This window comes from Hemibagrus wyckioides, linkage group LG06, assembly GCF_019097595.1.
Source record: "Hemibagrus wyckioides isolate EC202008001 linkage group LG06, SWU_Hwy_1.0, whole genome shotgun sequence".
In the NCBI taxonomy this organism is placed as follows: Eukaryota; Metazoa; Chordata; class Actinopteri; order Siluriformes; family Bagridae; genus Hemibagrus; species Hemibagrus wyckioides.
This window is the reverse complement of record NC_080715.1, coordinates 37,300,274-37,323,196: the sequence shown is the minus strand read 5'-3', so window position 1 is coordinate 37,323,196 and position 22,923 is coordinate 37,300,274. Positions and strand designations below refer to the sequence as shown.

At 39.2% G+C, this 22,923-nt stretch overlaps 1 protein-coding gene across 3 annotated transcripts in view; it reads left to right on the top strand.

Annotated features, from left to right (window-relative positions):
• Positions 1 to 22,923, top strand: part of LOC131355141 (capping protein, Arp2/3 and myosin-I linker protein 3-like) — a 59,367-nt gene extending 36,444 nt beyond the window's left edge. The window contains exons 19-40 of one of the 3 annotated variants that reach the window (XM_058393399.1): positions 46 to 142; positions 1,303 to 1,357; positions 5,289 to 5,461; positions 5,660 to 5,728; positions 6,025 to 6,118; positions 6,225 to 6,323; positions 6,460 to 6,579; positions 6,700 to 6,813; positions 7,801 to 7,976; positions 8,404 to 8,491; positions 9,179 to 9,298; positions 9,561 to 9,627; positions 10,136 to 10,323; positions 12,300 to 12,379; positions 13,632 to 13,805; positions 14,807 to 15,008; positions 15,493 to 16,510; positions 16,666 to 16,781; positions 18,730 to 18,853; positions 19,542 to 19,613; positions 20,142 to 20,252; positions 22,117 to 22,922. In XM_058393399.1, coding sequence (XP_058249382.1) covers positions 46 to 142; positions 1,303 to 1,357; positions 5,289 to 5,461; positions 5,660 to 5,728; positions 6,025 to 6,118; positions 6,225 to 6,323; positions 6,460 to 6,579; positions 6,700 to 6,813; positions 7,801 to 7,976; positions 8,404 to 8,491; positions 9,179 to 9,298; positions 9,561 to 9,627; positions 10,136 to 10,323; positions 12,300 to 12,379; positions 13,632 to 13,805; positions 14,807 to 15,008; positions 15,493 to 16,510; positions 16,666 to 16,781; positions 18,730 to 18,853; positions 19,542 to 19,613; positions 20,142 to 20,252; positions 22,117 to 22,157 — 3,398 coding nt within the window. In that variant the 3' untranslated portion in view covers positions 22,158 to 22,922. Of the gene's footprint in view, positions 1 to 45; positions 143 to 1,302; positions 1,358 to 5,288; positions 5,462 to 5,659; positions 5,729 to 6,024; positions 6,119 to 6,224; positions 6,324 to 6,459; positions 6,580 to 6,699; positions 6,814 to 7,800; positions 7,977 to 8,403; positions 8,492 to 9,178; positions 9,299 to 9,560; positions 9,628 to 10,135; positions 10,324 to 12,299; positions 12,380 to 13,631; positions 13,806 to 14,806; positions 15,009 to 15,492; positions 16,511 to 16,665; positions 16,782 to 18,729; positions 18,854 to 19,541; positions 19,614 to 20,141; positions 20,253 to 22,116 lie in introns of all 3 variants that reach the window. The other 2 variants (XM_058393400.1, XM_058393401.1) reach the window with 2 other exon arrangements.

Genomic DNA, 22,923 nt, shown 5'->3' with positions numbered 1-22,923 from the left:
CAGTATTAGTAGTAAAAAGAAATCTAACTATGGATTTCACACCAGGGTTTGATGCGGACCTGCTGACTGTGTTTACCGGTCTGTCCAGACATCCTTCACTCAGACACCTCCACTTGGGCAAAAATTTTAACATCAAGAGCAGGTATGCCATTTTACCCTCCTTTGTTGGTTTAACAATATGAGGTACACAAAAAAGAACAGGCTTTGACATCAGACATTCAAAAAGAACCACAGAATTAAAACCTAGAGCTAAGCATTATTTAAGGCAAAAGGTATTTTAAAGCTGCTGTAAGCAATTTTAGCAATTAATCATTTTTCTGTGGAAAGCCGTGTTGGTTTTAGAGTTTCTAATTCTGTAACAAAGTCAGAGGTAACAAGCAGGCCCAATGGCTAACTTGAGCTAAATACACTTTTCTATTTTTTTTTTTTAGCTAAAAGTCAGACCAAATGTTGAAAAAGAGGCACACAAACTTTAGATTTAGCCATCTGTAGCATTTTATGCAAAGATATTTAAACACTTCTATCAAAATTTCATAGCCAACTCTTTTATGCGCTTTCCATGCTAGTTTTTACTGCAGTGTAAATACGACAATTGGCAAAAATTTACCTAAATATAGCAAGCTAAGCAGTTAGATTAGGTTTTGTAAGATATATAAACAATTCTGTCAGCATATAACAGCCAACCCTTCTGGCAAAATTAGCAAAACTGCCTTATATATATATATATATATATATATATATATATATATATATATATATATATATATATATATATATATATATATATGCCTAATATGCTAACTACCTAAACACATCCAGCTAAGTAGTTAATATTATAGCTAATATTACCTCACCTGCAGCAATTATTTAAGAAGCTACCTAAGTTTGCTCATAAATTAGGCTAACTATACAGTATATACATGCATTTAACTAGCTTAGAAGCTTAAAACCATCCCAGTTAGCTAACATCAGACTAGCCTTAAAATGCTTAGAATTCTAGGCCTCTTCATCTCCATATTAGCAGCTATTATGTTATAGAAAAGTTTTAACTTGCGAATGGAAATTACAGACTATATAATTTAGGAGCAAATAAGCATAACTGACAGACAAGGAGGAGGTTTCGTAATCGTAATGTAGCGCAGCCAGACTGACTGCTAACAGCAGCTTTATCTGAGATACGAAGCATCTTTGAAATCGATTTGTGAGAGTACACTGGCTAATGAAGCCCACAGAGAACATCTCTCCATCTCTCCATCTCTTACTCATCCCTCATCAATCTCATCAGTGTTTCTCTGTCCGCAGGGTGTTGGACGAAATTCTGCACAAACTTGTTCAACTAATACAGGAGGAAGAGTGTGTGAGTATTCATCACTGAAATTCTTTTACACACACTGAAGGATTTAGAAACAGGCCGGTTGCAAATCACGTCTTATTTGATATAGTGGCCTTTAGAAAAACCTAGTTCTGTTTTGATTGCTGAGTGAGTTTTAGACAATAATGCTATGTTTGTGAATAGATGCTAATCCAACAGTTTTGGATTTTATACAATAGTCCTGTTTGAATTCTCAATTCCGATTGAAAGGTGTTGAGTTCATTTGATTCAGTTTTGATTACCTAATTTCTGTAACAGCTTCCGCAGGGACTTGTATATTAGATGCAGCACATAAACACATATTTTAAAAATGTCTAATTGTTGATATGGTTTGCTGTAAGGAGAAGTTGAACATTTTTCCATCTCCATTGTCAGGTTTTATGTCTGACCCAGGATAATAAGGAGAACTTGAATAGAGAACACTGTGAACACTCCAAAACATTAAACGTATTTAGAATGAGAGAACGTATGCTATGTTGCTTCTATAAAATAAGAAAACATCTGGTCTCATTTATCAAGCTGGATGCTAAAAGCTTTAGGTATAAATTGTACAGAAGAAAATTTCGGCATTTATGTAAATCGTAGCCTACTCATGATCGTGAGTGTGTGTAGCTCTACACCTAAGCAGAAACAATGTAAGCTTGGCTTAATCGACTTCAAAGCATATCATTCGCATGGATTGCTGCACATTTATCTGGAATATACCATCAAATTTAAATTTTAATATTATATAATATTATAATATTAATATTATAATATTTTTTATTACATTTACAGCATTTCAAATCAAATATCTTTGTCACATCATCAACACAAGTGTAGAAGTTAGGAAGTTAGTGAAATTCTTTAGCGCAGCTTCAGAGATGTAAATGTATAAAATATATAAATATATATATGTTGCATTATTGTGCAGTATGTACAGTAACAGAATAATAGTGACAGTCATAATGGCATGCTAGGTAGATATTGCACAGTGTGTCACAGTGTAATGTGTGTAGCAGCATGAATATCATGTACATAGGCAGTGTGCAGTGTACAGAGTTATAAAGTGTGGTGCTTTTGGTGTTAAACGGTGAGTGATGTGTGGTAGTCAGACAGCCTGGGGAAAGAAGTGGACTGGGAACTTCAGTCGGCTTGTTTTGGACTTCATACTGCGGTATCGCCTTCCTGAGGGCAGCAGAGACAGTAGAAGTACAGTAGTAGTAGTACAGTAAAGACAGTAGTAGCGTTTAGCAGATGCCCTAATCCAGAGAGACGTAGATACTGGCATGAATACCAGTTGTTTTATGTTTTGGTATTTATTAAAGAATATAAATGGTAAAGAAAGCATGGCGTAAAGTAAGACAAATAAAACGAATCATTCCGTTGATGAAAGAAATGCTGCCGTGTAAATGGAGGACTTGTTTTCACAAAGACATAATCCATAAACAAATTCCTCAGCTAACGGATGATTTAGCGCTTATTTATCATTATTAATATGATATGAAATATTTTATTTATATATATATATATATATATATATATATATATATATATATATATATATATATATATATATATATATATATATATTTAATTTTTAAAAGGGAGTCAAAACAATTTCCAGTCCAGATTTTCAGCCTTTACCCTGAGCTTTCATTTCATGCTCCCAGCTGCACGTGTGCTTGCCTTTTTATGGAGTTTTGTGGGCGTCGCTACATGTAAATGAGTTACATGTGATTAACAAAACACATGCAAATTTAAAGAAAAATTTCTTCAACATATACACAACTTTACTTAAAGACTGATGAATGAGATTACTTCAAAGATTGATTAATAAAATAGCTAAATTGATAAATTAAGCCCAAACTGGGTTTTTTTCACTAAAATAAACACTAAAAGACAAAAATATTCACCACATGAATAATATAAACGTTAAAGCTTTTGCTTTGTAGATTTTATTTGACTTCATTGTGTGTGAGTGTGTGTGTGTGTGTTATGTCTTACTCTCTGTAATATAGTGCGTTAAAAATGACATGGGAAAGAACAGAGCTCTTCAAGTTGATAAAACCATATTGACATAATCTGAGAAACCTATGAGGACAAAGAGAACACTATTGATTTGTCGAGAGAAATAGAAGGCAAAGCTGTTTTTTTTTTCCCCCAGACCCAGAAGTTCTATAAGTAGGGTGTGGCACTGCAGCTTTCTTGAAGCTAAGCCTCTTAAATCATATAAAGCAGACAGCGTAATCAATAATTGAGCTATTGTTGTAAGAAGATTGTGTTCTTATTTTAATAGTGTGTATAGGACTAGAGCGGAGAGTGATAGAAATACATTATTAGGTTCTTATTAGATTGTTGTGTGAAGCCATTCTACTTTAGTCTGCAGTCAGAAAGTGTGTATGCATGCACATTTCCATGAGGCATGAAAAAAATGTCTCATGTTCTTGAGTGTGTGTAATTGTATATCTTAAAAACACTAACTAACCTAAACCTTGACTTGATCGACTTTTATATCTGGAATATAGTATTTAAATTGCTTATTTTTCTTACATTTATAGCGTTTAGCTAATGACTTTATCCAGCATGATTTATAAAAGAACTTGGAGTCTTGATCAAAAACACATCCTCATGCTAGTTCATTAGGTCAGGGACTAAAGATATGCTAGAATATTTTTATATATGAAAACACAAGGGGTCTCACACTTCATGTCAGGGTAATTGGACAAGAAATTACCAAGATGCAGATGGCTGACAGGAGATAGTATAATTAGATGATTATTCTGACTCCTTTCTATCAGAACCAGCATTAACTTCTGTTGCAATTTGAGCAACAGTAGCTCGTTTGTTGGATCGGACCACACGGGCCAGCCTTCTCTCCCCACGTGCATTAATGAGTCTTGGCCGTCCATGACCCTGTCACCGGTTCACCACTGTTCCTTCCTTGGACCACTTTTGATAGATACTGACCACTGCAGACCCGGAACACCCCAAAAGAGCTGCAGTTTTGGAGATGCTCTGATCCAGTCGTCTAGCCATCGCAATTTGTCCCTTCATCAAACTCGCTCAAATCCTTACACTTGTCCATTTTTCCTGCTTCTAACACATCAACTTTGAGGACAAAATGTTCACTTGCTGTCTAATATATCCCACCCACTAACAGGTGCCATGATGAGGAGATAATCGGTCTTATTCACGTCACCTGTCACTCATAATGTTATGGCTGATCAGTGTGTTTCACAACCAAAAATGAACCAAAAAACTGCCCAAAATGCAATTTTTTAAAATCTAAAATGTTCCTTTATTAAATTGCCAAACAAAGCATTTTTGGTGCAACAATATTAAATTTCATATTCATAAATTTTTAACATGCTCCATGTTATTTTTAATCAGTAATGCAGGCTGTTAGGGGTTTCTTAAAGGAAGTTGTTTACTATATTTGGTAATTCAGGGCGTTTCTGGATATATGTAGTATAGAGTGTCATTGCTGTGATAAACGTCAGTTTTCTTATGAATACCGGAGAATTAGAACTTCTTCACATGTTTTGATAAATAGGACCCAGTGTAATGATGAACAGCTGCACAGGACATCTGGAGGACTAGAAATCTTTCTGGTTAGTATTTAATGAGGATTTACTGGAATTCCCGAATGGTAAACGATCTATGACCATACATCATGTATACAATAAACGAGATTTGATGTTAAAGGGCAAAGGAACTAATCAAGGGATGGACTCAGAACAGGTGCAGACAAAACAGAAATGTAAATAAGCCCATAGAGTGAAACTGACGCACCAATGCACCATGCATGACTGACGTAGGCTTATGAAACAGATAGCTACCTTTGGCTTTAGCATATGAAGAATCTTAAAGCTCTCATTTCCACATATTCCATTTCTAATCCCACCTCTGTCTCTGTCTTGGGTCTTCTCCATAGGTTCTGCAGTCTCTGTCCCTGGTGGACTCTCGTTTGCGTTCACGTGGAACAGTGCTGGTGAACGCTCTGGGCAGCAACACCTGCCTCAGAAAAGTGGACCTTAGTGGGAACGGGCTGGAGGACATCGGTGCCAAAATGCTCAGCAAAGCTCTGCAGATTAACACCACGCTAAGGTGAGAGAGAGAACTGGAGAGGCTAGGCAAAGAGTGGGCTTGGGCCAGGATGATAGGAAGAGAAAGGATGACAGAGAGATAGCTATGGAAAAGGGATAAGGGCAAGTGGTGAAGGGAAGAAAGGGGAGAAAGATGGAGAGAAAAGGAGGAAGAAAGTATGGAAATGTGACCTTAAATGCTTTTCTCTCTTTTTTAAAGGAGTGTGACTTGGGACAGGAACAACACCACTGCTGCAGGATTCATGGATGTAGCACGAGCTCTAGAACAGTATGACACACACACACACACACACACTTGATGGCTTGTCAGAGCAAATAAATCTTGCTTTTTATGATTTTTGAATAATGCATTTTACTGATTTTCTATTCCCTTTCTTTATCTCTTTCTTTTTCTCACTTCTCTTCTCTTCTCTTCTCTTCTCTTCTCTTCTCTTCTCTTCTCTTCTCTTCTCTTCTCTTCTTATTGCTTCTCTTCTCTTCTCTTCTGCACTCTTCTCATTCTACATTCTATTAATTTCGCTTCTCTTCTTTTCTCTTTTCTCTTCTCCTCTTCTCTTCTCTCAGTAATTTCACTTTGCAGTACATGCCTATCCCCCTGAGTGATGTCACTCAAGCATATCGAAGTGCCCCAGAAAAGACAGAACAGGCGCTTACCAAGGTATGACTCCTAAATCCTACCTGTTCCTGAGCTGCAGTAAACGTCTGCTTTGGCATGTGTTGAGAGCAAAGCATTCGGTCTGAACCAGTTTTCTCCTGCTGTTCAGATTCAGAGAGCTTTACTGAGGAATAATCAAACACAACGCTTCTCCCAGAGACAAGCTCTACGCTTACATCAAGGCTTAGTGACCAGCACTGCTGAGCAGGTGTGTGTGTGTGTGTTTCTGAATGTGTGTTTTGTTTCCAATAGAGTAACTGTCACTTATGTACTTCACAGGGTGTATTTGCCAGTGCATTAAAAAGTAAGTGTGTGTGTGTTACCTGCTGTTGTAATTCACACAGGTGATGGAGCGGTTGTGTGTACGGGTGCAGCAGCAGGTGTGTGTTCTCAGAGGTGCAGTAGATGCCGAGGAACTTCAAGCAGCTAAACAGGTCCTGAAGGAAGCTCGCAACTCTCGTGCGGTGAGTGTGTGTGTGTGTGTGTGTGTGTGTTAGCCAAAACTGAACATGAAGTGTTAACTGACCACAGTGTAGCAATTGAATGTAGATGATGATTTCTGGTCTCCCGTCTCATTCTTTCAGCTCTATCCATCTCTGTGTGAGTTGGCTCATGTTCTCTCGGTTGATGGACCAGTCAGACAGAGACTGGACTCACTGGCTGGGGAACTGGCCAAGGCTGCAGATAAAGAGCTGCAGGTATTCACACACACACACACACACGCACACACACGCACACACGCACACACACACGCACGCACACAAACACTTAGTCACTCTTTATCACCACCTATTGGACAATTTAGTAGATTGAGCGATATGATATGATTGTTCAGTACCAGTCAGGGTTGCCATATGTCTGAAAAATCTCCCTTGTGTCTCTACAACTTTCTAGTGCCACTCATGGGACACTTGTCATTATGAAACATACAAGCGCAGTTTCTTTCTTTCTTTCTTTCTTTCTTTCTTTCTTTCTTTCTTTCTTTCTTTCTTTCTTTCTTTCTTTCTTTCTTTCTTTCTTTCTTTCTTTCTTTCTGTCGCTGCTGTTTTCTTTACTGCATGTGAACTGGAGTTGTGTCTGTCTTTTAGACTTTCTACATATTCAAAATAAACATCCACAGGGGTGGCAGAATTTACGTTTTTTGAATTTCTTTACACGTTTTCTTAAGTGATTCGGTGACTGAGACATGATACATGACATGACTGTCACATTCTAGCTTCTAAATTTTTAGAAGAGTTTATCTATTTGTTTATTTATTTATTTATTGTGACAGAAAGCATGCTTTTCTGTTGCTAGGAGATCGTAAAGGCAAAATGACAGGGTGGGGGGGGCTGCCACAGCTGGCGTGGTAGCTGTTGGTGCCACACGCCAAATAACGTAGTCCAAATGCTTGAAGTGCTTTTTGAACTCGTTCGGTTTATCATCCAAATGGGCAGAGACGTGAAATGTGACGTCATGACAACACACATTCAGCCAAATCCCCCTTTCCATCACATGAGTACAGATCTCATAGAAAGTTATTACATATTTGAGTTTAAAAGAAGAATCCTTATTTCACCAATTTAAATAATAAAAAATCACAAAAATCACAAAAAAAATCCTGTAGGGACTGATATACAGACTTGATTGATTAATCAGTTGTTTTTTTTGTTTGTTTGTTTTTTGATTGATTGATTGATTGACAGGTGATCGTGGACTCCATGGTGTCTCTGTGCCGGGAGCTGTGTCCGCTGTCCTCCGTGGCGGCAGAGCGACTGAGCCCTCCTTTGTCCTCTGTTTCAGAACGAGTGTCCATCCCTCGTTCGGCTATCCGCACCGCGCTGATGGAGAGAGCGGCACAAGACATTCATCGGGCGCTAGAGTAAGAGAAAGAGGATAGAAAGGGGAATCGGGGTGATTGGCAGTGCACGGGTGAGAGGAGGAGGAGGAGAGAGGAGGAGAGCTGGTGGCTTGCCAGTAATTCAACTTGTACATCAGTTATTGAATTAAATTGAAGCTGAATTGAATTTCGAGAGGGAGAGGAAGCGAGCGAGCTGAAGTGAGAGAGCTAAAAAGAGGATTGGGAATAAGACTGGATTGGGAAAGAGGGAAGTTATAGAATGAATATTGATTTGAACAGCTGTGAAAAGACGGAAGCCAATAGAAGGAAATAGGAGGAAAAAAATCCAGTGAGGTAAAAGAAGACCAGGACAGATTTTTTCACCCTTGTGTGTGTTAATTCAATACGACATTCTCTGTCCGTTCACTTCCTGTTTTGATCTCTCTCTATCTCTTTTTCTGCCTCACAGGGAGGTGAAACTGTCGGTAGTGTCGTATCTCACCAACTCTATCGTAGATCAGATCTTACAGGAGCTCTACTCTACTCACAAAGCTCTGGTAGGACGTCTCCATCCTTTCTTTCTTTCTTTCTTTCTTTCTTTCTTTCTTTCTTTCTTTCTTTCTTTCTTTCTTTCTTTCTTCCATTCCTACCTCCCTCCCTGCCTCCCTCACAATTCCTTCCTTCCTTCCTTCCTTCCTTCCTTCTGTCTTTTTTTCGCCACTGTTTCCTTTCCTTTACTTCCTATACTGAAATTGTGTCTGTCTTTTAGACTTCCTGCACAATCAAAATAAACAGCCACAGGGGTGCCAGAATTTACGTTTTTAGACTTTCTTTACACATTTTCTTAAATTATCAATCACATTGCTTTTTCTTGCCTAACATTGCTTTAGCAATGTTAGTGTCTTTCTATCTATTTAACTTCGAATGACTTATACCCTTATTTTTCACACCGTAAATGACTTTATTTGAATACATTTCTGCAGATACTCTAATCAAAGTATGTCTTCTGAGAGTTATACCCTATGTACTGTAGTGAGCATCTGTAGTGAATACAGCATCAAGGTGTTTGGGATTTTTGTAGAATTAGACAATCTAGCAACAAAAACATTATAATAAAATCTTTTTGTCACTTCTTAGACGTACAACTTAGTGTGCACTACAATGTGTACAATGTTTAATGATATTAAAATGAGATGTGTGTGTGTGTGTATGTGTGTGTGTGTGTATGTGTGTGTGTGTGTCAGACGCAGCAGGTGTCTCAGGTGAAACAGTGGGATGGATTGTGTGATGGTGGCACAGGTCGAAGGTCACACAGACACAGAGACTCACTCGAGATCACTGATGAGGAGCTGGGCACAAGTATTGTGAGTGTGTGTGTGTGTGTGTGTGAAACTATTTTCTAATGGATAAATAAAGCTTACACGGATGTGGGTGGAACCACACAAATAGAAAGGATATTAATATAATATATTAATAATATATTCAATTAAACTCCGCCCCCTTTCCCCATCACTCTGAGTTCTAACCTGCACTAGGTTATGATTGTGAATATATTTTACACAGTGCTTTGAGTCTGTGTGTGTTTATGAGTAGTAAATGTTATACGTGCTTTGAACACATCTGCAGGACACGATTGCTATCAAGAAGCGCAGTGCCAGGACCAGACGAATCCGACCTGTATCCACTAGACTGAGTGAGTGTGTGTGTGTGTGTGTGTGTTCTGTATCTCTTTCCATTCCTCTACTCTTCTACCAATTTCCTGTTTTCCCCTCAGGGCTTCCATTAGTAAGAGAGCCCTTTTAGTTTCTCTCTCTCTCTCTCTCTCTCTCTCTCTCTCTCTCTCTCTCGCATTTTCAATTTCAATTCAATTCAACAAGCTTTATTGGTGTGACCAAATACATGTACAGTATTGCCTCTCTCTCTTTTTTTTCTCTCTCTCTTTTTCTCCTGCCTTCTCATTACATTTTCAAACTAAAGCGCTACCCTTTTTTTTTGCCATGTACGCCCGTCTGCCTCTTCCTCTTCTCTCTCTCTCTCTCTCTCTCTCTCTCTTTCTGCCTTTCTTTTTTTTCATCTGTCTGTCTCACACTTTTCTTTCTCTCTCTCTCTCTCTCTCTCTCTGTCCTTAAATTTTACAAATATACAAAGAAACTAATGCACTGCTCTCTGTCTCTCTCTCTCTCTCTCTCTCTCTCACACAGGTCTGTGTGATGACTCCAGCTCATCTCCACCCACCTCAGGCGCTCAACTCTCCTCACCTCTCTCTCGCTCGGCATCATGGGAGGGATTGTCTGCCCTGCCGACCCAGGGTGCGCCGCTGCATCATGTGACCCGGGTCAGGCCGAGGCCACCAAGAAGGCACAAAGGAGGCATCCTTTCATCTGACTCGGTGAGAGACACAAGCGGATCCTGAATATCTCTCTGCAGGATTCAGAAAGACTTTTTAGTGGCACCTTTTCGTGGAGAGAGTGGAGAAATGATACCTTCTTTCTCTTTTGATGAGCTAGATTGGTCAGTAGGCTTCATCCTACGTCAATAGCTGTAGATTAAGGGCACATGCCACTTTTTGGATTTGTCTTAATACAAATTCAGTTATATTTATATTATTTATAATATACCTTACTTCATAAATTCATTCATACAAGCAGCAGTAGAGATGATCTCAACCCAATCAAAACATTCATCGGCTTACTTTCGCTACGTCGGCCCTGTTTAAATAAGAAAAAACTCCACATTTATTTAAGTGCCTTCGAAGGATGGCGGCTCATGAACTACACTCCTCTATCATGAATATTCATGATATCTGTGTGAACTCGTGTAATCCTCTTTCAGTATTTTATTCTCAGAAAAAGACCGGAGCGCAGGGCCTGCGAAGACATGGATGTATTACTCGATGAATAATGAACCGAAGCAGAAAGTAACCACGGCGAACAAGGAACGCATTAATAAACGTTCATAAGTCAAACGTTCGACTCGCACTAATGCATCAAAATGTTTTATTCATTAAATTTAGCGTGGCTTGCAATTGATAATAGAAAGCATCGGGTACACCAGGCGCATTAGATATTAAAAGAGCCTCCAGTTACAATTACGATGTTTGCGTGTATGTATGTGTGTGTGTGTGTGAGAGAGAGAGAGAGAGAGAGAGAGAGATACAGTGACATATAGTGTGTCACTGCGAAAGCTTTTTTTTTAAGGGAGGTTTATACAACCATCAGATGTTAATCTACTACTTACTCTTTTCTCTTTCCATCATCCATCTATCCACTTAATTCTACAACAGGGTCATAGGGAACCTGGAGGCTATCCCAAGGCAGGGGACACTCTGGACACAGTGGACATAACAGGGCACAATCACTCACACACTACAGACAATTTCATGTAGATATACCATTCAGCCTACAAGGCATATCTTTAGACTGGAGGAGGAAACCAGAGTGACCCTCGACCCTGTGTAGGATAAGTGCTACAGAAAATAGATGGATGGATGTTTATAATTCAGCTAAACATAATGCTTATATTTGTATACTGTGTTATTGCACTGAATAATTCATGTCATATACGAGAATAGGGGTTTGGTGATGGTGTCTGGGATTTATCGAGTGTGAGCTCAGCTTCCATTAGCTTTTTTTAAGTTGTGGTAATAAAGTCAGCTAGTCCTGCACAAGTCTTATTATTGCACATGTTCTATTCACTGCATGATGCTGGATATCACATCGACCCACTTACATTAATTTTAATAAAAATGTAGAATAGCCAGCGTGGCTTTATCTTGATTAGATCATTAGAGGTTTAAGAAAAGGTCATGCTCACACATGCTGTAGAGCAACAAGGAGTTCACCTGGTCACCCTGTATATTATGTACTGTATTTGTTTTCTTTTTTAATAAAAACAATATTCATAATTAAAAAAAAAAAAACAGATTCTAGATCAAGCAAAAAATTATTTTCTTCAAAAAAGATACTGCAACAAGCACATTAATATTTAAAAACCAACCAAATAAATAAAGAGATTAATTAATTAAGTAAGTAATAATAGTAATTATGATTATTATTATTATTAATTTAATTGGAAGAATTAAAAATTAATAGATTTTTTTATAGAAACAAACAAAAAACTGCTTATTTATGTTACTGTTACAAATAAAAAAAACTATTAATTTTTTAACTCTTCAAAGTAAATAAATTAATAATAGTAATAATAATAATAATTATTATTATTATTATTGTTATTTAAAAGTTAATACAATTTTTTATGAAAACAAACACAACATTTTCAGAAAATGTTTATTGCTTATTTATGTTCCTGTTAAAAAATAAATCTAACAAGCATACAACTTACTTTACATCTTTCTTTCTCTGTCAGCACTGCACTGAAAATGGATCTGTTACGCCGTTGGATGATGGCCTGCCTGATTTTTACAGCAAGCGAGTACTACCTGATAGGTATCCCACACACACACACACACACACACACACTTCACTTGCCAGACAGATGAGTCTCTAGAGGAATACCGTAGATGCTTTTACTGTAATTACATTTTTTCCCACCGTTAAACACATTTCTAATGAATCTGCTCTAAATGTGCCCTCCTGTGCCGGTGCACGCTGTTGCTTAGCAACCTGCCAGGGACTTTGAGTATTCATGTTGTTGCCAGGCAACAGCTGCATGGAATTATGGGGGTTTCTGGGGGCCGACAAGAGCACGCCATCCCGGATAAATAATGCAGCGGGTCTAAATATTCGGGTCATAAATAGTGATGTTGAAACTTTTAAATATTAAACTTTACCTTGTAAGATGTATTAATCATAACGCAGCAGTGGTATCTTACTAGGATTAAATATGTTCACAAGAAGACCTAGATGTAAATGGCACAGTGTTGAAAAGATCTCAGTGATCTCTTTTGATTATTCCTATCATCTTGTTGCTCCTTTCTCCGAATAGTCACAGTATTTATTTGCTACACAACATATTATTTAAGCGAACACCTATACTGCTCATGCAGAAATCTAATCAGCCAATCATGTAGCAGCATCACATAGTGTAAAATAATATACAGAGCTTCAGTTAATGCTCACATGAAACAGACTGGGGAAAGTTTTAAGATTGTGATCACTGTGATTTAACCAGGGCATGGGTGTTGGTGCCAGATGTTCTGACAAGAAGGATTTAGTATCTCTAATAATTACTTTTTACAACCGTGATGGGTAGAAAAGCATCTCAGAACACACATCAAACCTTGAGGTGGATGAGCTGCAACATCGGAAGATAACATCAGCTTCCACTCATGTCGGTCAAGAACAGGAATCAGAGGCTATCATGGGCACAGACACACCCAAACTGGACAGATGTAGACTGGAAAAAGACCAGGAGATTCTTTTTAATCTTCAACTAACTAGTTTCTGTGATCCTGTACCCATGAAAGCCTTCAGATTTTTGTTCTTAGCTGAAAGGATTGGAACCTGATGGTGGTCTATTGCTGTTGTAGCTGGTCTTATTGTAAAGTCTGAGCCTAATTGGTTCATGTGTCCTAGTTCCTGGTATTAACCTGAGAAAAATGAACGTCTGTTATATTTACATTTGTGTTTGAGAAAAATGAATATGATTGATATATAAAAAGCATGCACAAAAACATTATGTTCTTGCTTTTTCACTTCTCTTCTCTATTATTATTTTCTCTTGGTCTCTTGTTCTCAGTCAGTTATCATCCCTTCATAAGGCCCACTCCCTCCGGCGAAAGAAGAGACGCAACATGCTGGCGATCTTCGGTTTCCGTAGGAACCGGAATTCCACACTGTCCAATCAGGAAGTGGATTCAGCGGGCATAGCCTGTAGCGAGGACTGTCGGACTGTTGCCACGGCTCCCACCGGGTCAGTTAGTAATCTAGCAGCTATACAGAGGGGTAATTTACTCTAGAACCTGTATGACCCATAATAACACTAAAAATAAAAACACAATTTTCAACATATTTTTTTATGGGCAAAAGGACATAATGTGTTGGGAAGCACATAGGCACATTTGAGAGGTTTGTGTAAATGAGAGGTTTTCCCTTGACACAATACAGTGAAAGTAGAAGACAAAACGGATGTATCTGTTGATGACTGTCAAGGCCTTTGACTCGTTTCCATGACCTCACATGGATAGTCTTGTGGTTTAGTGGTTAGTCTCACACCTCCAGGATTGGGGGTTTGATTCCCTCTGGGTACTCTCCCCCAGGCCAAAGAGATACTTTTGTAGGCTGACTGGCATCTCCGTAGTATGTAAATTGGTGTGTGATTGTACTATGCAATGGTTTGCCACCCTGTCTTGCGTGTCCCCTACCGTGTGCCCTGAATCCCAAGATAGGCTCCAGGTTCCTTGCAATCCAGTGTAGGGGTCCCCACCAACAAGACTGATCAAGCTATCTTGGTGGTCATCCACTTACACAACTTTCTGGTCTACTTCCTTACATTGTAAGGAACTTTCTGGGTTCCTTCAAGGTTCTACATGGAGTAATGTCAATGGTAGCAGATAGTATGTGTTGTGTACACAGACAATTCACCCCCAGACAACCAAAGGGCACTCTAATTCATTGTTTGAAATTCTTTTTAGAGGGCATGAACTCTCTTTGTTGCATACATGTGTTGTTGGAGCATCCTGTAGTCCAGCTGGGTGAACATGAACAAGTGTGGGATGACCAAACAATAAAAACAGGGAACTTACAAAATAGGTGAGCACAATTAAGAGAAGAAATTGAGCAAAAGAGGATGTTCAACAATGCATAAGAGTACTGATGATGACCATGGCAATATATGATTCGAAAATGGTATAAAGCATGATTTCATCACATGCATATAGTTACTGGTGTTCTGTTTTGTCTGACTTTATTCAGGAATGCCCTTGAGAATGTCTACACTCTTCTGCAGCCACCCAGGATACCTGGTAGAGGTAGCTACCCAAGTGAAGCTGATGGGATTGTAGAGGATCAGAAAATGGACGAGCCCAGAGTAGGGATGATGGAGATACGATCTGTCCAAGGAATGCCCCTCTCCACATTCAGGACAAACAAACACCCATTTTATACTGGCAAAATGGTACGGTCCACAGCCAACATGTTGAATGAAAATGTTGTGTTTTGTGAAGAATTGTGAAGCTTTGATAGCTTCACAAGATATCAGTTTAATATGAATTTGGTAAAATCAGAATTAGGTGTTAAATAAGAAAAGGAAAAACCATGTTTGTTAATGGAATCAAGTGCTCAGCCTAATAGTGGAATCCTAGTGCATATCTGAGACGTTAAGGTTTTTACTGTAGTTTTAGTCCTGACATATGAGCTGACAAGCAGGAAAGTTGTCAGTTCAACAAGTGGTAACTTGTGTCTCATAGGTGACAAGCAAAGAAAAATTAGTAAACACAATTGCACATGCTTTTATAGGAAAATAATAAATGGCAGGCTGGTACACAAAATGGAGTTATCGTGCCAAAGTCATCCTGAAGTGTTTTGTTCCACTTTATTCCTAAAAGATGATCTTGGTTTCATTAGAAAATATTGACCATGTCCTGTTTTTTTGATTACAGAAATCTGACATGGAGCCTGACCATGACCCATCTTCAGGAACAGTTGACAGAGAGCTTGACAAACAGACATTACGTCCAGGAGACAGACAGACGAGCTGGGAGACAGACAGGCAAAGGCAAATTGATAGAGAGCTTGAGTGGCAAAATCTCAGGAAATCTGAGAGTGAGACAGATGGGCAAACTCTGAGACATATAAACAGAGAATTGGAAAGGCAAGCGTCAAGGCAGACAGACAAAATGTCAGAGAGAGAAGCAGACAGGCAGACCCTGAGGAAGACAGAAAAGGAGTTAGACAGACCAGCGTCAAGGCAGATAGATAAGCCTGCTGAAAGAGAGTTAGACAGACACACTTTAAGACAGATCGACAGGGAGCTAGACAGGCAGACCTTATGGAAGGCAGAGAGAGAGTTAGACAGACAGGCTCTGAGACAGATAGACCGAGAGTTAGACAGGCAAAGTCTATGGAGGGCAGACAGGCATTCAGAGAGGGAGCTGGACAGACACACCCTAAGGCAGATCGACAGGCAGGCTGAGGCTCAACAGAAACAGTGGTTAGAGACACGGAAAGGGGCAGAGAGGAAGTGGGCGGAGCCAAAACAGCAGCCGGACACACAGTGGACAGACCTCAGGCAGGTGGACAGGCAGTCTGAGAGGCAATGGATGGACAGACAGATAGACCGACATACACACGGGCAACACAGGATACCATCCCCCATTGCTGAGAAGGAAATCTTCACAGATGCAGATAAGATAATGCATTGTGAAGCATCTATAATCACAGACACACACTCTGATTCAGGCTCCTGGGAGCAGCAGATGGAGAGAAGCCCACCGTCAGATCCACAAATGGAACACCGGACCGAGCCATGTCCATCAGAAGAGAGATGTAGGGGGGTAGGCACAAGAGGGACGTCAGTGGGGCGTCTCATCCTGTGCCCATCCAAACCGGAGCCACCTCCGCAGAGCAGTAAGCCCAGTTTGGCCAAACTCAGACAGAGACCTCTGCAGGAGAGCTCAGGTACTGCAACCCCTCTTAAACATCTACAATAGATAACAGACTTGAATTGGTTGTTCAATTATTCTGTCCTGTTTTGAGTTCCCAAATTGAACAATGAATGTTACACCATGCACATTTTTATTACATTTTAATTCATTGGGATTTAATTAATTTAGGTACTGAGGATGAACTTGGAGAGAGTAGTAGTTTCCGAGTGGAAAGGAAAGACAAAGATGGTGGGATGGAGCGAGTAAAAGAAACAGAGGCACACCATCCACCTATTCCAGCAAAGGTACGTGGGTATCTGTGAGTCTACATACCCAGATAGTTCACCATTAGCAGTTTGTTGATAAGGGATCCAGTTTCTAAATGCAATAATATTATTACAGCCCGATATCAAGTCATTGTCTTTCAGGAACTCTGAGCACACTGTTTACACTATTTCTACTGGCTTTTAAGTAAGTAATGCCTGCAGCAAAAGATGCAAGGGCATAGAGATCTTACAGACACCATTTCAAGCTATTGACATGCTGCACCAAGTGCCACTGGTACCTAGGCAAGTCTTTGGTGCACATGCCCGGGAGGCATTAATTGATCACCTCCTTCTGTCTGAGACAAGAGAAAAACTCATGACACTCTATGTACCCTAGGTCTGCTCTAAAACATTATTCCATTGGGTTACAAAGATTGATACAGTTGCAGGATAAAGGAAGGACCACATTCATGCCATCACTGCACCCCGGAACACAAAGGTGGTTTCATACTAGAACACTGCATGATGGAGCCTCTACCAAAACCTCTGGGGATCCAAGTTACTGTGGCACAGGAGAACACACACCTTTAATTATAGTTATTAACCCTGAGAGTGACCCCCACATACTAGGCTGTTTGCAAGGGGCCATATATATAGATTGATGGTTTGATGTGTTTGGTGATTCCACAGAGGGATTTGGATTTGGAACAGTTGGTGCAACTTGGCATATGAATCAATGGAAGATGCAGAAAATAACTTTTACTGAAGACAGCCTTATTGCTTGACATTACTTTGGGACCATAGATCAAGCATGCTGTGCTGTGGCCAAACCCAGCAGTCCAACCAAAGATTATGACAGAGCACAGCAATAAACCTTCAGACCTAACTGCTCTTGCAGATAAGATTTTGCCCAGGCCAGTCGTACATCAACTCAGACCTCTCAAGCACTTTGTACAATCTGGTTGATCACATACCAGCTATTTGTGTGCTTAGAGAAAGACTGTTTCTCTAGACTCAGGTTACTCCATCAGATAAAAGAAAGTGATTTTGCCAGAAAATTTGACAGGTAGTCCTAGAAGGTTATAAAAGGAGTGCCATTTGTGGACCTTATGAAGCAGTGGCATTGAGTTTACAGCCTACCTTGCCAGATTTTACAGACTGAATGTTGCATCACACCAATCCATATACTCTGTGGTGAATTTGAGTCATCTTCACCCTCAAGCATCAAGACTTTACAGTATTAAGACCAACTCTTATCCTCAATATAGTACAGTACAGTATATAGACCTTGAGGAAACTATACAGTAGAGTTGCCCATAGACTTAATTATGTGTTATGTTTAGCTCTCGCTGAACACTGTCATACTTCATGGTTAGAGATATGCAACACACATACACTATATTGCCAAAAGCTTTGGGACTGCCTTTCATGCACATGAGTGCAATATAGAGTTGGCCCGCCCTTTGCAGCTACAACAGCTTCAACTCTTTCGGGAAGGCTTTCCACAAGGTTTAGGAGTGTGTTTATGGGAATTTTTGACCATTCCACTTGTGAGGTCAGGGACTGATGTTGGACGAGAAGGCCTGGCTCACAGTCTCCACTCTAATTCATCCCAAAGGTGTTCTAACAGGTTGAGGTCAGGACTCTGTGCAGACCAGTCAGGTTCCTCAACACCAAACTTGCTCATCCTTATGGACCTTGCTTTGTGCACTGGTGTGTAGTCATGTTGGAACAGGAAGGGGTCATCCCCAAACTGTTCCCACAAAGTTGGGAGCATGAAAATGTCTTGGTATGCTGAAGCACTTTCACTGGAACTAAGGGGCCAAGCCTAACCCCTGAAAAACAACACCCGAATTCAATGATTTGGAGGGGTGTTCCAAAACTTTTGGCAATACAGTGTATTAAAATATAATGTGAGGGTAATGTGGCAGTGTGAAAAATGCTATGTTGACTGATTTTGATGCCATTTTTTCCTCCTGAATCATAGCCAAAGACTGCTCCATATGTGCTCTCACCCACCGATTCAGCCAGTGATAGGAAGATCCTGCCAGCTACACCCCCAACCTCCACAAAACCTACATTAGGGCTGACTGAACGTTCCCATACTCAAGGTCTGCCTTTATTTATATTGGCCAACATTATGATAGCTTGATAACCTTGATTACTGTAAAATTTGCTGTTTGTTATGAACGATTTTATGAAGAATGTTAGTATTGTCAAAATAGTCCAAACAGAACACTAAATGCTTTCTATGTATGTGCAGTATAATGTTCTTTAGATCTGCAGTATCTGTTCAGCACACTGTATTATGTTTGATTATTACACATTTATGATGCGTTCACACATACAGTGACAGAGCAACAGGAGATCATTCATTTTGAATGAGAGCTGGATGACTTCCAGCAGCATGAGTGACAGCGACTATTGGCGACTAGATGTGGGCGTGTCCTTCCTTGTACAGCGACTGGCGACTTGCAGTCATAAAATCACTGCATGTGTGAACGTAGCTTTATTACTTATTAGTAGACTAGAACTGAACTGTAGAAATACTGGCTAACTATAAAGGTTTTTCCCCATGTGTCAATTCCTCATTTTTATTTTGCTGGACACACACAGTAGTGGGTTCAATGCAACTCTGTGATACTCTCTGTTAATATGGAAGTATTTTGAAAAGTCAGAGAACCAGATAGTGTACTTTGCTCACATCTGCCTAATTGAAGCTTATTCCATTAGTGTTATTTAATAACTAAATGAATCCTGGGTAATTAATAGTTCTGTGTGTATATGCATGATGAGCAGGTGAGGAGTGTGTGAGACCGCAGGCTCCAGTCAAACCACAGAGGAACAGAAAAGCTCTGTCCTGTGACACAGGTTTGTTGTTTGGTTGTGTACAGAAACGTTTGCACACGCACACACACACACACACACACACACACACACACACACACATTAATTTGGTACCATGGCTCACTATATGTGTCTATGTTTGTGTGATGTACCTGTACACACACGTATAGGACACATTTACACCTAGACCTTCACACATACTCTAGGGCAGGGGTGTCCAGTCTTATCCACAAAGGGTGTGGGTGCAGGTTTTCATTCCAGCTGAGCAGAAGCCACACCTGAGTCTACTGAAAGCCAAGATCAGTTGATTAGTTGATTGAATGAAAACCACGCCCTTTCTGGTTAAGACTGGACACCCCTGCTCTAGGGAATTGTCTTGCTCATTATTGTTGTTATCATCGTCGTCATTAGACTTTTGTGTGTGTCAATTAATGCTCAAGTAGACTCTTTGTGTGTGTGTTTTGTTTGTTTTTAAGTCAGAAGTTACTCGTGTCTGTTTGTAAGACTGTATGTGTCCTGACCTTTGTCCTTGTGCCATGTTTGTTGCTACAGGCACAGACAGGGACAGCCCTAATAACCTGGAGAAGCCCCCAATCCCTCGCAACCCCCCTGTGAAAAAACCTAGAGCCCCCCAGAACAGAAACCAGTCCCTGGACCACCCTGGTATTGTCTGTTCGTGTATTTTAGATTTGTGTTAAAGATCATTTCACACAAATGCTGTCAATGTTACCTCTCTCTATCTCTCTCACATTCTCACACACACACACACACACAATGGCTTCTGATAGCTTGATTTCACAAGCAGTGCAATTCACATTCAGATAAAATGCTCTCCTATTTAGATCATATTCTCACATATTCAGACAAATGCCTTCTGTATATTTATAAAAAGCTCATTCATTCAGAGATTGAACACCATTTAAACAAAGCGTTATTTCTTAATATACATGTTTTTGGAATTGAATATGTATTCAGTATTCTTTAAAATATTATCTGGCAAAAAAAAAACAACCTTTGTGACCAATATGTGGCTCGCATCTGTTTTAATGCTTTGCCATAAGAGTTCTTTATTCGGATAAGCTATTAATCGAATGCTATTCAGCACAACCCTTCATCAATGTCTTAACAACTTTGCTGATCTAATTTGTTTCTTTAAAAAGAAATGCTTTCATGTCCTTGACAGGCAGCAGAGATGCTTTTTTGTTAAAAAGACAGGCAGACAGATCCAAAACATAGCACAAGTCTTGTAGAAAAAAGAAAAAAACACAGACAAAGATCAGCAATCAGAAAACGGGAGATAAAAAGCAGAATCCAGAGAGAACACCAGAGAAGAGTGATCAAAAACTATACCCAAGATAACACTTGGTATGTTGACTGTGAGAATACGCAAAGATTGTGTATTGTGTTGATGTTAGTGAGGTGAGATATATATATATATATATACATGTGTGTGGGTATGTGCTATACATTCTTGGTTGCTATTTTTGACCATATTGTACATTTATAAAAGGGAAATTATTTATAATTGCTCAATCCAATGTCACACTGGTTCACTTCTGAGTCTGGTTTCTCTCAAGTAGAAGTTTTTTCTTTACCACCGTTACCCCTGGCTTGGTTATTAGAGATAAAGTTATACATTTAAATATTTTTTTATATACTTTATATCTGGAATTTATACACCGACCAGACATAACATTATGACCACCTGCCTAATATGGTGTTGGTCCCCTTTTTGTTGCCAAAACAGCCCTGACCCGCCATACACTGTGTATTCTGACAGCCTTCTATCATTAACTTCTTCAGCAATTTGAGCAACAGTAGCTCGTCTGTTGGATCGGATCACACATTGGCCAGCCTTCACTCTGCACGTGCATCAGTGAGCTTTGGCCACCCATAACCCTGTCTCCGGTTTACCACTGTTCCTTCCTTGGACCCACCCCACAAGAGCTGCAGTTTTGGAGATGCTCTGATCCAGTGGTCTAGCCATCACAATTTGTCCCTTCGTCAAACTCGCTCAAATCCTTACTCTTGTCCATTTTTCCTGCTTCTAACACATCAACTTTGAGGACAAAATGTTCACTTGCTGCCTAATATATCCCACCCACTAACAGGTGCCATGATGAGATCATCAGTGTTATTCACTTCATAATGTTATGCCTAATTGGTGTATACATTTTTGTAAAGCTGCTTTGTGATAATGTCCAAAGAGCTATACAAATAAATTTAATTTTTTTAATGTCGAGGTGCAAACAGTTTATAATCATGTGGGAACTGGAGTCGATTCTTGGCATTAACATGACAGAAATGCTATGTGTAGAGATTAAATCCCACATTTAAAAGCGAACTATTGTTTAGGTGTGTCACTCACAACAATATTTCTTCCCCTAGTGACCATGATGTACTTGTAATTAGACTTGCTGTGATAAAAATATTGATTCCTATCCGTTTTTTTTCCTCCTCATTTATTTCCTTCTCCCCTATTTTTCACCCCTACTTCCTCCCTCTCGCTGTCTTTCTCTCTATATAGATAGTGTTGGAGCGTTGCCTAGTAACAGTGAGCCCTTGTGACCACTTACCAACTGGTGGCTGACCAGAAGGTTGTCATGACAACAGGGATGATGAAGACAATGACGATGATGATGATGATGATGATGATGATTGTGATGGCTGTGAGCAAACACAAAATCAAGAGAAAATAAATAAATAAAATAAATAAATAAATAAAAGAAAAGGTGTGATTACACAGAGATCAGAACTGTGACAGTATGTAGGAAAGGCTGATGATAGCATTTATGTAAAGTGATATGCACTCGAGTTGACATATATGAATGTGTACTCGCAGTTTTTTCCTTTTTTTTTTTTTTTTTTTTACACGCATTGCTATCTTTGTCACATTGGACGGTGTCTCACATAAAAAGAAAAAAAAAGGTAACAATTTTTAGTAATGATATGTTGACTAAAATGCTTGCAACTCAAATGCTAGCTTACTATTGCTAGGGGGCCAAGCACCAAAAATAATGATTTTATTATTATTATTATTATTATTATTATTATTATTTGTTAAGAACAACAAAATTATGATAATGATTGCTATTTCCTTTCATTTTTTTACAGCCGTGTTTACTTGAAATGGAAAAAAATATATTTGTATTTGTTTATTAAAAGAACTATAGATATTCTGATGTTTGCGCTCACAGATTATGTCTATGACCGCTCTTAGCATTCTTTGCTATGAAATTTGATTTGTTGATATTTATGCCTATTTGCTTTCCTGAGCTGATGTCTAATATATTTTGTACAAAATGAGGAAGTTATATATATGAATTAAAGACTT